Source organism: Pelophylax lessonae (genome assembly GCF_965119305.1).
Source record: "Pelophylax lessonae genome assembly, chromosome: 13".
Classification (NCBI taxonomy): Eukaryota; Metazoa; Chordata; class Amphibia; order Anura; family Ranidae; genus Pelophylax; species Pelophylax lessonae.
In genome coordinates, this window is record NC_138780.1 from 120,699,645 (window position 1) to 120,715,029 (window position 15,385).

General features: G+C 48.9%; 1 protein-coding gene across 1 annotated transcript in view; it reads left to right on the forward strand.

The window, feature by feature from the left end:
• LOC309569394 (uncharacterized protein) overlaps window positions 1-15,385 on the forward strand; it is a 326,566-nt gene that overhangs the window by 187,038 nt on the left and 124,143 nt on the right. Inside the window, exon 23 of the mRNA XM_082275209.1 lies at window positions 13,213-13,362. Within this exon, the coding sequence (XP_082131335.1) occupies window positions 13,213-13,362 (150 nt within the window). The remainder of the gene's footprint in view (window positions 1-13,212; window positions 13,363-15,385) is intronic.

Here is a 15,385-nt window from a genome sequence, read left to right on the forward strand (position 1 = left end):
CTCTTACGTCCTCCGACAGTCGCCGCCTCTTCATATTCGTCACATATGGGGACGTCCCAAAGCAGTGCAAACATGAGGGGTGGGAAACGCATCCGCGCCGAAAAGGCAACGCAGTCTCCGCATCAAAGAAAGGAACCTTACCAAAGGAAGGAAACCAGCTGGGCAACAGGAAAAACAAGTGCTCAACAGGAGCAACAACCCAGGAAAAGACAAATAACCAGGGGATAAAAAACTTATCCCAACAGCCAGAGGTCCCCAACAAGGGACCCTAGGGAATTGCCGCACTAAGAACCTTGCGGCCAAAGGAAGCATCCGCCGATGCCTGAACATCTACTTTGTAGAATTTTGTGAAAGTGTGCACGGTCGACCAAGTCGCCGCCTTACACACCTGGGCTACAGAAGCCCCATGACGACAGGCCCAAGACGTACTCAGAGATCTAGTAGAGTGCGCCTTCACAGGCACAGGGGGAACCTTCCCCTGCAAGGCATAGGCCTGTTCAATGGTCTGCCTGATCCATTTGGCGATGGTAGAGGCCGACGCCGCCATGCCCTTCCGAGGACCCTCTGGAAGAACAAACAAGGAGTCCGTCTTTCGAAAAGACTCAGTCGATTTAAGGTAAACCCTTATCACCCGAACAACATCCAGAGAATGTAATCTCACCTCCTTTGGATGTTTAGGCTTCGCGCACAGCGAAGGCAAGACAATATCCCCATTAAGATGGAATTCCGAAACTTGTTTCGGAAGAAAAGAAGGATTAGGTCGCAAGACCACCTTATCCAAATGAACAACCAGATACGGAGACTTGCAGGACAAAGCTGCCAGCTCCGACACTCTGCGAGCCGAAGTGATCGCCACCAAAAAGGCGACCTTTTTGGACAACATAGACAACGAGATCTCCCTGATCTGTTCAAAAGGAGCACGTTGCAACACAGACAGAACGAGATTCAAGTCCCAAGGGGGCAAAGGATCCCTCCTAGGAGGAATCAGATGCCGCACACCCTGAACAAAAGTGCCAACCAAGGAGTTGGAAGCCACAGGACGTTGAAACAGAACGGCCAGCGCAGACACCTGACCCTTTATCGTAGCCAGCGCCAAACGCTGATCGACACCCGTTTGAAGGAAGGACAGCACTCGGGAAACCGAGTACGTGCGGGGTGAAAACCCCCTGGACTCACACCAGGCAAAATAGGCCTTCCAAGTACGGTAATAAACCTTCCCCGAGGAAGACTTCCTCGCGTTGATCAAAGTATGAACGACCTCTGGGGAGAGACCCTTCTCCTTCAGGACCTCGGTCTCAACAGCCAGGCCGTCAAAGCCAGAGACTGTAAAGCAGGATGGTATATCGGTCCTTGAGACAGGAGATCGTCTCGAAGAGGCAGACGCCACGGGGCGTCGACCGCCAGATTCACGAGGTCTGCGTACCAGGACCGGCAAGGCCAGTCCGGTGCCACAAGAATCACCGTGCTGCGTTCCGAGTGTAACCTGCGAAGGAACCTGGACAGCAACTGAATCGGTGGAAACGTGTACATCAGCCTGTACTGATGCCACGGGGCCACTAACGCGTCCGACGCGTCTGCCCGAGGGTCGCGCGTCCTTGCCACGAACCTTCTCACCTTGTTGTTGAGACGAGACGCGAACAGGTCCACATCTGGAAGACCCCACTTCGCGCACAACATCTGGAAGACAGCCGGGTGGAGAGACCATTCCCCCTGATCCAGGGTCTGGCGACTCAGATAGTCCGCCTGCCAGTTCTCCACCCCCGGAATGTGAACCGCCGTTATCGCCGGGACATGAGTCTCGGCCCAAGACAGAATGTCGGCCACTTCTCGAGCCGCTCGGGCACTCCTGGTGCCCCCTTGGTGGTTGATGTAGGCCACCGCTGTGGCATTGTCCGTCTGCACCCGAACCGGGCAGCCCTGCAGCCGGTCCGTCCAGCGATGAAGACAGAGATTTATCGCACGCAATTCCAGAATGTTGATCGGAAGGGAAGACTCCCCCTCCGACCAAGTTCCCTGGGCGGACAGAACGCCCAGAACACCACCCCAGCCCGACAGGCTGGCATCCGTGGTGATCACCGTCCACGAGATAGGACGAAACGACTTGCCCCCGGACACCATCGGGGACTGGAGCCACCACAGAAGGTCTCTTCTGGTGCGATGACTCAACGAGATTTGAAGATCCAGAGATTGAGGTCGCCCATCCCACATGGACAGGATCTCCGCTTGAAGACCCCGCGTGTGAAACTGGGCGAAGGGAATCGCCTCGAAGGCCGAGACCATCAATCCCAGACATCTCATGCACGTCCGCAGAGATGAGTGCGGAACGTCCCTGAGGGACCTGACTTCCTCCTGAAGAGTTCTGAGTTTGTCTTCCGGCAGGAAGACCTTCGCCTGCACCGAGTCCAGAATCATTCCCAGGTAGGGAAGACGAACCGATGGACTCAGTGTCGACTTTGGAAAATTTATTGTCCAACCAAACTCCTGCAGAGTTTGCATCGTGACAGACAGGTCCTTCTCCAGACCCTGGCTGGTCGCAGACCAAACCAGAATGTCGTCCAGATACCCCAGGACAGAAATGCCCTGGGCCCTCAATAATGCCAGAACCGGCGCAAGCACCTTGGTGAAGACCCGCGGAGCCGAGGCGAGACCAAAAGGCAACGCCACGAACTGGTAGTGATCCTCCGTAATGGCAAATCGAAGGAACCTCTGGTGACCCTCGAAAATGGGGATGTGAAGACACGCATCCTTCAAATCAATGGAGGCCATGAATTCCCCCGGAACCAGGGCAGCCACCACCGACCGCAGGGATTCCATGTGGAACTTGCGAACCCGCACAGAGCGGTTCAGAGCCTTCAAGTCCAGAATTGGAGCAACCTTGCCCTCCTTTCTGGGCACGGTGAACAGATTGGAATAAAACCCCCGAAACCTGTCCCGATGAGGCACCGGAACTACCACTCCCTGAGCCCTCAGGTCCCGCACCGCCAGGTGCAGGTCCCGTAAACGCTCTGGAGACAGTTGAAGATTTGAGGGAAAAAATCTGCTCTCCGGCCGAGAGAGAAACTCGATCTTGTAACCAGATCGAACGATCTCCTGAACCCATCTGTCCCGCACGCGGGTCAACCAGGGCTGAAGAAAACCGAGCAAGCGTCCCCCCACCCCAAAACTGGGTGAGGGCGCCCCTTCAGGCCGCACTGTTATGGGCTGCGAGTCCGGATTGACCGGACTTCTGTTTTCCAGACCAGGGCTTCTTCTGAGAGCCTTGACCTTTGAACGGTTTGCCCTTGTAGTGCGACCGAAAGGCACGAAAGGACCCCTGAGGGGGCCGAAAATTAGCATGCTTCTTCCCAGAAGCCCCCTTAGCCTTGGGGAAATGGGGCAAGAGAGTGCTCTTACCTCCGGTGATCCCCTTAATCAACACATCCAAGGACTCCCCAAAAAGGCGAGACCCATCATAAGGCAGATTGGCTAAGGTCTTACGTGAAGACTGGTCCACCGACCAACATTTCAACCAAACCAGGCGGCGAGACAACACCGCCACGCTGTGCACACGTGCAGCCAACGGGACTAGGTCCAAGTCCGCATCACACAGATACATGACACCCTGGTGGATTTGATCCACCATATCCAGGGTCGCCGGCGAGGCCGAATCGGCCACTAGGACGCGCCTAAGCATCTGCGTCCAACTTGCGACAGCCTGGGCCGCCATGAGAGAGGCAAACAGAGCCTTAAGCATAGAACCCATAACAGAATAAGTATGATGGGCAAGAGACTCCAATCTCCTATCCGTGGCATCACGGAACACAGGGGAATCCTCTGCAGGAATCGCAGTGGATTTGTTTAAAACCGCAATTGCGTGATCCACCGGGGGTGGCACACACCACCTTTCATCAGTGGAAGGCGAGAAAGGATAACGCAGCTTGAACCTACTTGGTACAGCAAAAGGTTTGCGTAGATTGCGCCATTGTTCCTTAACAGCGCGTTGAAAATCATCATTGCAGGGAAAAACCTGCGGCGTCCTGCGTTTTCTCTGCGTCCCATAAGCCGTCAAGGCAGCGGGGGGACACACTTCATCCTGCAAACGCAGCGTTTGTTTTATGGAAGCAATCAATTCATCCATGATTGCAAGCTCTTCAGGCGAGCCAGGGGGAGAATTATCAACCCCTTCAACTTCAGCCTCCACCTCAGACCCCACTAGATCCAGGGAGGAGCGGGACCCCGATAAGGAGGCCCCCGCCATAACAACCCCATCACCTTCACCCTCAGAATCAGAGGAAAGAGCAACTCTGGGTCTTTTAGTAGATTGAGCAGCCACCAGCATCTGCACCTGAGCAGCAAGGCCAGCCACAATAGTGGCTAAATCCCCCCTGGGGGGGAAACAGCGGTCCCCTGGCTTTCCACCAAGGCGGTAGGAAATTTGCCCTCCTGAGAATCCATTGCCCCTATAACAAATGCCGGATAATAAAGGGTTAACTGCCCCTTTAACAAGCGCGGCGAGCGCAGCCCACCGCACCACACACAAGCACAATGAGACCCCCACAGGGACAATAAAACTGACACAGGCAATGGATAGGAAGGATATAACCTGAGGAGACCCTCGCCGCTGCTGCTGCCTCGATCGGTGTTCCTGGATAGGAGGAAGTGATGCTGCCAGGGCTCTCTATGAAAGCCTATGGGAGGCTACAAGAAAATGGCCGCCATGCATGTAGAACATGCGGCCGGAGCGAGTGTAGGCAAAATGGCGCCGTTTGGCGCCGAAACCGCCGCTCCACAGTACAGTAATGCACACATGTCTGTATATAAAAAAACATGTCAGATCGCCGCAGCGATCGCTGTATAATGCCCAAACATGCCACAAAACATGCCCCACAGCACACAGCTTCTCACACTGACAAGGCTGACACACACAGTGTCACACAGCTCCCCCCCCCCCCCCCCCTGCAGCCCACAGCATGCAGCCGAGAGATAGGGAGACAAACAGTGTGAATAGAGGCAGGTTACACAGTCCCAGACTGACACCCCCCCAGACAGACAGGTCCCCACATAAATACACTTACCTCACAGTGGCGTGGGGGACCCGCACAGGCGAACAAGCCGCTGCACATGAGGCAGGGAGAGTCGCATACAAGACGCACAGAATGGGGGTTAAGAAACCGCACAGCGTCCAGTGAGGTAGCCACCTCACCAATCATCCCTGCACCGAACAGGGATGGGTCGTTCACTGTGCCAGGAGCGTTACCTGGCTGAACGCTCGATGGCAGGCTGGGAAGCCACTGACCCACGACCTGCGACCAGGGGGATCAGCCCGAGACCCAGCCCGCATGATCCTCTTCATCCGAAGAACTAACTAATGCTGACAAAAAGAACAGCTAAGTAAAGGTAGAGAGAAAACTCAAACAAAAAATCAAAAAAGAAGAAAGAGTCTGGGGCACAAAGCCCCAGTACAGAGAGAGCCAGCCACTCCTGACAAGCTAGACATTAAAACTGAGATATGGTTGCAGGAAGTAGGAGGGTATTGACTGAGGGGACCACCCCTTGAGGGTGGGATATGTTAAAAGCTTTAATGTTAACATATTCTTTTGCCTAGCTACTCCTTCGGAGCAAAGTCTAATACCCCATATGTGACGAATATGAAGAGGCGGCGACTGTCGGAGGACGTAAGAGAAATTGTATTTTCCAGCGTATAAGGCGACTGGGCGTATATGATGACCCCCCTAAAATTTCGAGTTAAAACATAGGTTTTGGGCTATACTCGCCGTATAAGACTACCTCCCTTCCGAAGCAAGGCAACACCATTGAAAAACATCATTTTTCTCCCATATATATCGCCAAGGTTTGGACTTAAAACATTACACATATACTTATGTCCTAATTCTGGCTGTACTTGAATTTTTTTTATGAGTCATAAAGTTATTGATTCTACCAAGACAGAAATGTGTATTGCTAGAGACTTCAGCTAAGATGTTTACAAGGGAGGGAGATCTGGCAGGTATCAGTTTGTTTCTTGGATCACTCAAGCTTGTGAGTTTTATGAGGGCTTCTAGACTGAAGTGTGGATTTGGCTGATAGGCGTGAGAGGATCTGCATCTGTCCTCTCAGGGATCTGATAAGAAGATGCTGGTATCAGCCAAAAGTTTGTGTATTGTATGAACTGTAGAAGGAGGTAGGGAGAAGTACACTGCAGCTATGTCCCTTATTATGACAAAATTGCTTGGATGATTTAAGACCTGAACAACCTGGCTGCTGCATACAGATTTCCATGTGCCGAATTTGCATGACCATTACAGGGTTGATTTAAGTATTACTGGTAGATGAAATCTCAAGGCTGGCTGTGAGGGAATCCTGTACTGGTATACCGTATGTACCGTAGCTTTGTATACCGTGCTGAGCCAATCACGGTGAGCGATGTATTCTATTATTGAATGCAAAGCCTGCTCGGTTTGGCAGCGTCAAAGAGGCGGGCTGATGTTACTCGGCCAATTCGAGAAGGCTTTGCATTCATTAATAGAATACATCGCTCACCGTGATTGGCTCAGCACGGTATACTGTATGTAGCCGAAGCTGCGGTACATACGGTATACCGGCACAGGATTCCCACACAGCCAGTACCTTGAGATTGTATTTACCGGTAATACTTCTACTTAGGGTACCTTGGAGGTATAATACTCGGCGTAAAAGACGACCCCCCTATATTTGGGGGATTTTTTTGAGGTTTAAAAGTCGTCTTATACGCCGGAAAATACAGTACTGTATATACTGTATACAGTATATCATGAATGCCTTGCCCCATATAATTCATTATACACAAAATAAATGGAAGAACACAAGTTATCTTGTACGTTATCATATGTGCATGCTTAAGCTTTCATATGGTATCTGCACAAAAATAAAATGTCTAGCCATTTTCTATCATCAACAATTTAGGGCAAGATAAAGTTAGCAGATGATGTTGGCAGTGTCTTTTTTTAGGGGTTTAGTGCTCAGGAAGTTAGCCACGTGTCAGTAAAAGTGAATATGCGAGCCCCAAACTAGATGCAGTGTGTCTGGAAGTAGGGTGAGGTGCTTTAATAATGGCAAAATATAGTGGGTTTGTATAGATTTTCTTTATGTCAAGAATTAAAAAAAAAAAAAATATATATATATATATACGGTATGTATATATTTAGGAAAAAAATGAAATATTACATATTAATATTTCTCTATTCTTCATCGACAGACGCAGCTCCATCTCTTCAGAGACCATTGGGTTATGCTCCTCCAATCAGGAATAGGCACTAGGCAGGAAAAAAGTTTAACCACGCCTATAGGGCTGTCCCTGCAGGCATAACCCCACACAATCTGCTATCAGCAATCAGTTTGTTTCTGCCTAGTTTTAGGAGTAGGACCTAGCTCCCTGCTGGGACTTCAGTCTTCGCTTTTAATAGGGAAATTTGTGTTAGTTGGTATTTTTTATTTTTTTCACAAGTAGGTTCCTGACAGACCAAGATTCAGAGGAACTACAAGCAAGAGTCGGCTGGTATTCGCACTGGATAATCTAGATCCTTAAGGTCTCTCAGCCTGGCCAGCGAGCATGAGCAGGTTATAGTGCAGAACTAGGCCTTGCCACGACAGTGCCCCTAAGGTTGGGGACAAGCCTGCGAGCGCACCGTCTCACTGGGATGCAGCGACCTAGAACGCCCTGAGTCGCAGCTTCTCCCTGGCTGAGAGCACCCCCATCCCGAGTAGGAGGAGATCTGTTTCGGTGTGGTGACCACCTGGTATCGTGGTATGGTGAGTAGATTGTCCCCCCAAAACCTCTGGCGGTCTTGGGGTGGACGTGGGCCCCCTCCCTGGAATAGTCGGATCCAAGGGGCTCCCTTGGTTCCCCTGGCCTCTTGGAGTACTGGGCCTTTATACCCCTCAGCACTCCCTTATCCCTAGCAGGTTTTTTAACCTTGGGGGCAGTAATATTGCGGCCGTTGGGGCACTGCATTGGTGGGGGTGGCTTGTCCTGAGGGGGTCCCTACTTGGGGACCTTCCAATGCCTACTGTTGTAGGACCCCTTTTGGGGGTCCTGGAGACCACATGGCGCGCCGTGGGGGCTGCCATTTTGCTGTGGATCATATATGTTTCTGTTTCCATTGTATTACATGGGCAGCCATTTTCTATAGTTCCCCATTATGAATGCATTGAGCGGCCATTTTCCTGAGGTCCACAAGCTGGACAGGCGTGCAGCATGGCTTTTTTTAAATTATAGAGGCAGAATTTATTTTTCCTCTTCCTGTGCAGTCAGTGTCACTTTTGTTTTGCATAGCACATGCTGGCAGTCTCCTGGACGGTCTGGTAACGTTTTTCTGGGGTTCCCTGTAATTTTTTCCTCATCCACTTTGCTATTAGCTATATTAGTCAGGGATTGAGGGTCAATAATGGTGGGACCGCAGGAGTCCCAGGATAAAATTTCACCTGCAGATCCCCTGGGAGCGACTGTGGAACCTTCCTCAGTCCCAGCCTGAAATCGCAGCTTTTTTGCAAAATCTGATGTCGAAGGTGGATTTTGTAATTTCAAGTGTTGCCAGCCGCAAAGCCCTCTGCCCTCGCCTCCATCAGCGGGGTCCTCAGACTCTGAGGCAGATATGGCTGCTGCAGACATAGCCCACCCTGAGGGGTCAGGGTCGTTGAGGTCTTCGCATTCTGATGGTGAAGAGGACCTGTCCTCATCGACTGCCATGGGGGAATGCACATTGGTGGAAGCCCTCATAGTTGATGACTCCACAGCGTCGGGTACGCAGGTGTCTTTTGGCTCTCGCAAATCCCATGAATCGGGCAAGGCGTTCCCTTGTCCAGAATTGTTTCACAATATTGTGGATGAACAATAGCAGCGCATTAGGCATATGCTGGTGGTGCCTAAGCATTTTGCATGCCATTATCCCTTTGCGGAGGCAGTTTCCACTAGGTGGATCACCTGGTTTCCACGTTAAATAAAGCGACTCTGGTACCGGTGGAAGAGTCACCAACTTTTGCCCCAGTGGATAGATGGGTGGAGTCTTTGTCTCGCCATCTCCACGTGATAACGAGTTCCATTTAAAGACTACCTTTGTGAACATTCTGGTGGCGCAGACGGCTACTGAATGGGTGAAGTTACTTAAAAGTAACTTGGAAGATGAACGGCTCCCCCCTGCGGTGCTGGAACTACTGGACCAGTTGGCTCAAGCCTTGGTGTTTATGTGTGATACGTCCCTGAATTCAGCTCCGTTGGTGGCCAGGGCGTCAGCAGTGGGCATTGCTATTAGACGCATGGTGTGGCTAAAAAGCTGGTCTACTGACCAGGTCTCCAAAAAGGCCTTGACTGATCTTCACTTCACAGGGTGAGAGGCTGTTTGGATCCTCTCTGGATGAGTTGATCAAAGGTATCACAGGGGGTAAGAGTACTCTTCTTCCCCAATCCTCTAAGGGTAAGGCGCCATGTCCTAGGTGGGGGCCTTCCTTTACTGCTCATAAACGTCTCTTTCGTGCCTCCGGGTCTCAAGAAAAAGGTAAAACATTCAGGTCTTTGGAGGTTCCAAGAAGCCATGGTCGGGAAAATCTAAGACTGGGCAGTCCAGATCTGCAGAAGGGGATGTCTTTGTTTCTTTTCGGAACCCTGGCCCTCCTTGATTCAGGACAGATGGGTTTATGAATTCATCCGATCAGGGTACAAGATCGAATTCCGCTCTCGACCATCGGACAGATTCTTCCCATCCAATCTTCACCTTTCTCCAGACCGGTTAAGGGACTTGCGAGGGGCAGTACTCGATTTGCTGTCGCAAGGAGTGATTGTACCAGTTCCTAATTCTCAGGAGTGTTTTCAGGGGTTTTATTAAAACCTGTTCACCGTACCCAGAAAGAAGGGCAAGGTGCGTCCAGTCCTGGATCTCAAAGCCCTGAATCGCTTTGTGCGGGTACAGAAGTTTCCGATGGAATCCAAAAGCAAGGTAGTGGCTTCACTGCACCAGGGAGACTTCTTAGCCTCCATAGATATCAAGGACGCATATCTACACATCCCTATTTACGCTGGTCACCAGCGGTTTCTTTGCTTTGCTGTAGCAGAGGAGCATTATCAATTTGTGGCATTACCCTTTGGTCTCGCCTCAACTGCCAGGGTGTTTGCCAAGGTACTAGCACCAGTGTTGGCCTTGCTGTGCCAACAGGGGATTGCGGTACTGGGGTACCTAGACGATCTTCTGTTGAGAGCAGACTCCCATTCAGCCTTGATGGGCAACATGAAGCTCATGGTCACAAACCTGCAGGAGTTCGGTTGGAACATCAATTTCAAGAAAACCACCCTGATACCTTCTTTGAGACTGGATTATCTGGGCCTGACTCTGAATTCAGCTTTGGCGAGGGTTTTTCTCTCCTCGAACAAGCTGCAAAAATTGCAGGGGGCGATTCGGTTGCTGTTGGCAAACTATTTGTCTTCACTGCGGACTTGCATGCAGGCCTTGGGTCTGATGGTATCAACCTTTGAGGCGGATCCGTTTGCTCAGTTCCATACCAGACCTTTGCAAAGGGAGATTCTTGTCAAATGGAACAAGGATCCGAAGTCCTTGGAATCTTTGATTCAGTTGAGCCACGACACAAAGTCTGCTCTGTTGTGGTGGATTCAGTCTCCAGCACTATGCTGGGGCAAGTCCTTCCTCCTGTTGTTTTGGACAGTGGTAACCACGGATGCCAGCCTGTTAGGCTGGGGGGGGGGGGTGTGGAAGCTCTGTGCCCAAGGTTCCTGGATAGTGGAAGAGTCGAAACTGCCGATAAACGTCTTGGAGCTCGGGGCAATAACTTTCTCTGAGCAATTGGATGACTTGTCTGTAAGATTGTCTGGTTCAGATTCAATCAGACAATGCCACGGCTGTGGCTTACATCAATCACCAGTGGGGCACCAAGAGTGTATTGGCGGCCAAGGAAGTGACCGAGGATCTGGCATGGGTGGAAAGGTTTGTTCCAGCTATCTCTGCTGTGCACATTCCAGCTGTGGAGAACTGGCAGGCGGATTACTTGAGGAGTCAGGTGTTGGATCAAGGGGAGTGGTCCCTACACTCAGAGGTGTTTCACCTCTTGTGTGTTTGGTGGGGGATACGTGAGGTCAATCTGTTTGCTTCTTGTCTCAACAAGAAGGTTCAGAGGTTTGTAGCCAGGTCTCAGGATCCTCTGGCCGACGCCACAGACGCTCTGCTGGCTCCTTGGGTCGGTACATTTATGCCTTCCCTCCATTGGAACATCTGCCGAGGCTTCTCCGCAGGATAGAGGTGGAATGCATTCTGATCTTTCTGGTGGCTCCATATTGGCCTCGCCAGTCTAGGTACGCGGACCTGATAAGGTTGGTCGCCGTTGCTCCTTGGATACTTCCTCTCAGGGAAGATCTGCTGTCTCAAGGCCCGATCTTCCATCCTACTTTATAGTCGCTGGCTTTAACAGCATGGCTGTTGAAAGCCAGGTATTGAGAGATAGAGGTCTTTCTGACTCTGTGATTCCTACGCTTTTGAAGGCTTGGAAGTCGACTTCCAGGAAGGTCTATCATCGTACGTGGAAATCGTACATTTCGTGGTGTGAATCACTGAAGGTGCACCCTCGCTTGTTTTCAATCGCTAGGGTTTTGGCCTTCCTGCAGAAAGGGGTTGAACAGCGGTTGGCTTTGGACACTATCAAAGGCCAAGTGTCAGCTTTGGCTATATATTTCCAACTCCTTTTAGCTACGCATGCCTTAATTCGTACCTTCATAAAGGGAGTGCGCCATATGGCGCCTCTGAGATGGTCCCCGCTACTGCCGTGGGATCTCAATTTGGTGTTGTCTGTTCTTCAAAAGCCTCCTTTTGAGAACATTTAGGAGATTTCTCTGCTTTCGTTGCCTTCTTGGTGGCTATCACTTCTGCTCGCAGAGTATCTGAATTGGCAGCGTTGTCATGCCACTCACCTTATCTGGTGGTACACAGAGATAAAGTGGTACTTCGACCTAATCAGTCATGGTTTATGATTTTCATCTGAATAAAGACATTGGGCTGCCTTCATTCTGTCCTAAGCCCAAATATTCAAACAAATTTGCCTTACATTCATTGGATGTGGTTCGGGCAGTCAGGGTTTACCTGGAGGCCACCGAGTCTTTTAGAAAGTCAGATGCTCTTTTGTCCTTACCAAAGGACCTCGTGAAGGGATTTGCTGCATCTGCAGCGACCATATCCAGATGGATCAGGCAAATGGTAGTTCAGGCTTATTCACTGAAGGGTCAGGTTCCTCCTTTCCCAGTGAAGGCGCATTCTACCAGAGCGCTGAGTGCTTCTTGGGCTTTTCGCAATCAGGCATCAGTGCTGCAAGTTTGCAAGGCGGCAACTTGGTAGTCTGTACATACGTTTAAAAAAATTCTACAAAGTTGATGTGTTGGCATCTTCGGATGCTTCCTTTGATTTTGCAGGCTGCTGTTTAAAGAGAATCTTTTTTGTTTCTCTTTGAGGGTGTATGTTTTTTCAAGGTGAGCTCCAGTTGTTCTTGGTTGAGCTCCATGTTACCTGGTTGGCTAAGTTTGGCCTTTGGGGATTTATGACTTCTTTGCGTTGTCTTCCCACCCCTCATAAATATACTGCTTTGGGACATCCCAATGGTCTCTGAAAGATGGAGCTGCATCTGTCGATTAACGATAGAGAAAACTGGATTTTTGTAAGAACTTACCGTAAAATCCTTTTCTCTGAAGTTCATTGACAGACGCAGCATCCGCCCCTCTACTTCTGAGTGAATGGGTTTTTTTTTGTATTCTAAACACTGCTTGCAACTAAACTGATTGCTGATTGCAGAGTATGTGGGGTTATGCCTGCAGAGACAGCCCCATAGGCGTGGTTAAACTTTTTTCCTGCCTAGTGCCTTTTCCTGATTGGAGGAGCATAACCCAATGGTCTCTGAAGAGATGAAGCTGCGTCTGTCGATGAACTTCAGAGAAAAGGATTTTACGGTAAGTTCTTACAAAAATCCATTTTTTTGTGTTTTCATTTCTAACACATTTAGTCACTTTTGACACATTCACTTGCCTCTCAATGCAATTTTTGTACATGCCACATACACAAGGCAGTTTTATAATTCTCTATATTTTTCAGTGAAATCTTACTTGTATGACTGTATCTAGTGCTCCCTTATCTTGACTAACCTAGGAATAAGGTATCATTTATTGAGTATGTTGCCTTGTTAGCTACTGACATAAGCTTCTTGGGGTTTCAGGCACTTGAGGCTCTGACTAGCGCTGTTAAAACCCGTTCAGGTTATTGTGATGCTTATTATCAGCGTGGATTGTGCCGTATGCATCTACAGCAAGCCAGCTGTGTGCAGGACTTCAACAGGGCTCTTGAAATCAACCCAAGACATTTTCAGGTAAAATAGCCCTACAAATAAGAAATGTTTTGTTTGGAAATTTTCTGTAAGCCATTATCTGGCACTTTGTATAAATGGTCTTGACTTCCAGATGGCTGAAAATACTCCAGGCATCAATACAGGCAGGAGAGGTAGAGAGGGCAAAAGTGAAGGCTGAAGCAGGCATTGACAGCATGTACAGATAACAGGTAAACATAAAAGACACGTTCAACTTTAGTAAAACATGGGCAGCCTGTTCTTAGTCCTCTAACCTAGAAATTTCCCACTCAGCTACCTACTTTTTTTTACAGCCCCCAGGCAGAAATCTTCAGCACTGATCACACCTGCGCAATGAACCCACATAGACTTGAGTTGGTCCTTAATCCAATTGTCTCCACTTTTACATATGCACTAGTGTACTTTTTGTGCCTATCATCAGCAAATCAAATACAAAATATGTTGCTGCTGTATTGCAGGAACCATTTGCTGCCATGACATACTAGTACTATTCCTGTACACTCCCCTTATCTATTTTGTAGCCCCATTAAATCCCTAGGCGCAGGGCATGCATACATAAACTCCCTAGACTTCCATGATGCATTGCCTAATGCAGTGGTCTCCAAACTGTGGCCTTTTGCTTGCCATTTTTTGGCCCTTGGGGCACTATTCCTCCCACTGATGCCAACGATGGGGCACCATTCCTCCCAACGACTCCAACAATTTGGCACCATTGCTGTCACTGATACCAACAGTGGGGCACTTTTCCTCCAACTGATACCAACAGTGGGGCACTATTCCTCCTACTGATACCAACAATGGGGCACTATTCCTTCTATTGCAACCTATTATGGTCTATTGCTTACTCACATTGATGGCAAGGCATTTTTTACTCCCACCAGCCACAGTCTGGCTCCCATAAAGCCTGAAAGACAGAAATATGGCACTTTGTTTAGAAAGTTTGGAGACCCCTGACCTAATGCTTGAGAAGCCAGTGGCCAGGTCTGATCACAGTCACAAGGGATAGGTTAATACCATGCAGTATGCAAAATCCACTTTTGCAAATGTATTTTCATTTGATCTATATGAAGGACTCTAGCATGTATGAGGCTATGGACGGGATCACAAGGGCAAGATGTGACAGTGGAGTGAAAAGTTATTTTGTGTTTAATTTGCTGATTTAGGTATTTGCTGATTACAGGACAGATATGTAGGCTTTCCAGTCTTCCCTGGCTGTCATTGTCTTTAAAGTTGGTGACTCATTAGGTAGTGAAGTGCAAATAAACTTGATAGACTTGATGCCTACACCTTTTATGAACAAGTCAGCAACAGGAACTGGCACATGTTTTTTTTTTTATAAGATGGAGGAAAGGAAAAACCGTACTAGTCACAGTTTTTATTATAAAATATATATTTTGTAGCAGTCCAATAGCCTGTTTGATAAACAAGGACTAATATGGCCCTGTGGATTATGGATTGGAAGACATTTTCTGTAGCGTACAGATACTTATGAATTACATTTTTAGATATTGTTCTCTGGCCATATGAGGGACAAAGTAACACTCAGCACATAGTTCTGTTATAAATTGTGCTACTGTAAATATATGTACAGTATCTCACAAAAGTGAGTACACCCCTCACGTTTTTGTAAATATTTTATTATATATTTTCATGTGACAACACTGAAGAAATGACACTTTGCTACAATGTAACGTAGTGACTGTAAAGCTTGTATAACTGTGTAAATTTGCTGTCCCCTTAAAATAACTCAACACACAGCCATTAATGTCTAAACCATTGGCAACAAAAGTGAGTACGCCCCTAAGTAAAACATGTCCAAATTGGGCCCAATTAGCCATTTTCCCTCCCCGGTGTCATGTGACTCATTAGTATTACAAGGTCTCAGGTGTGAATGGGAAGCAGGTGTGTTAAATTTGGTGTTATCGCTCTCACTCTCTCATACCGGTCACTGGAAGTTTAACATGGCACCTCATGGCAAAGAACTCTGAGGATCTGAAAAAAAGAATTGTTCTACATAAAGATGGCC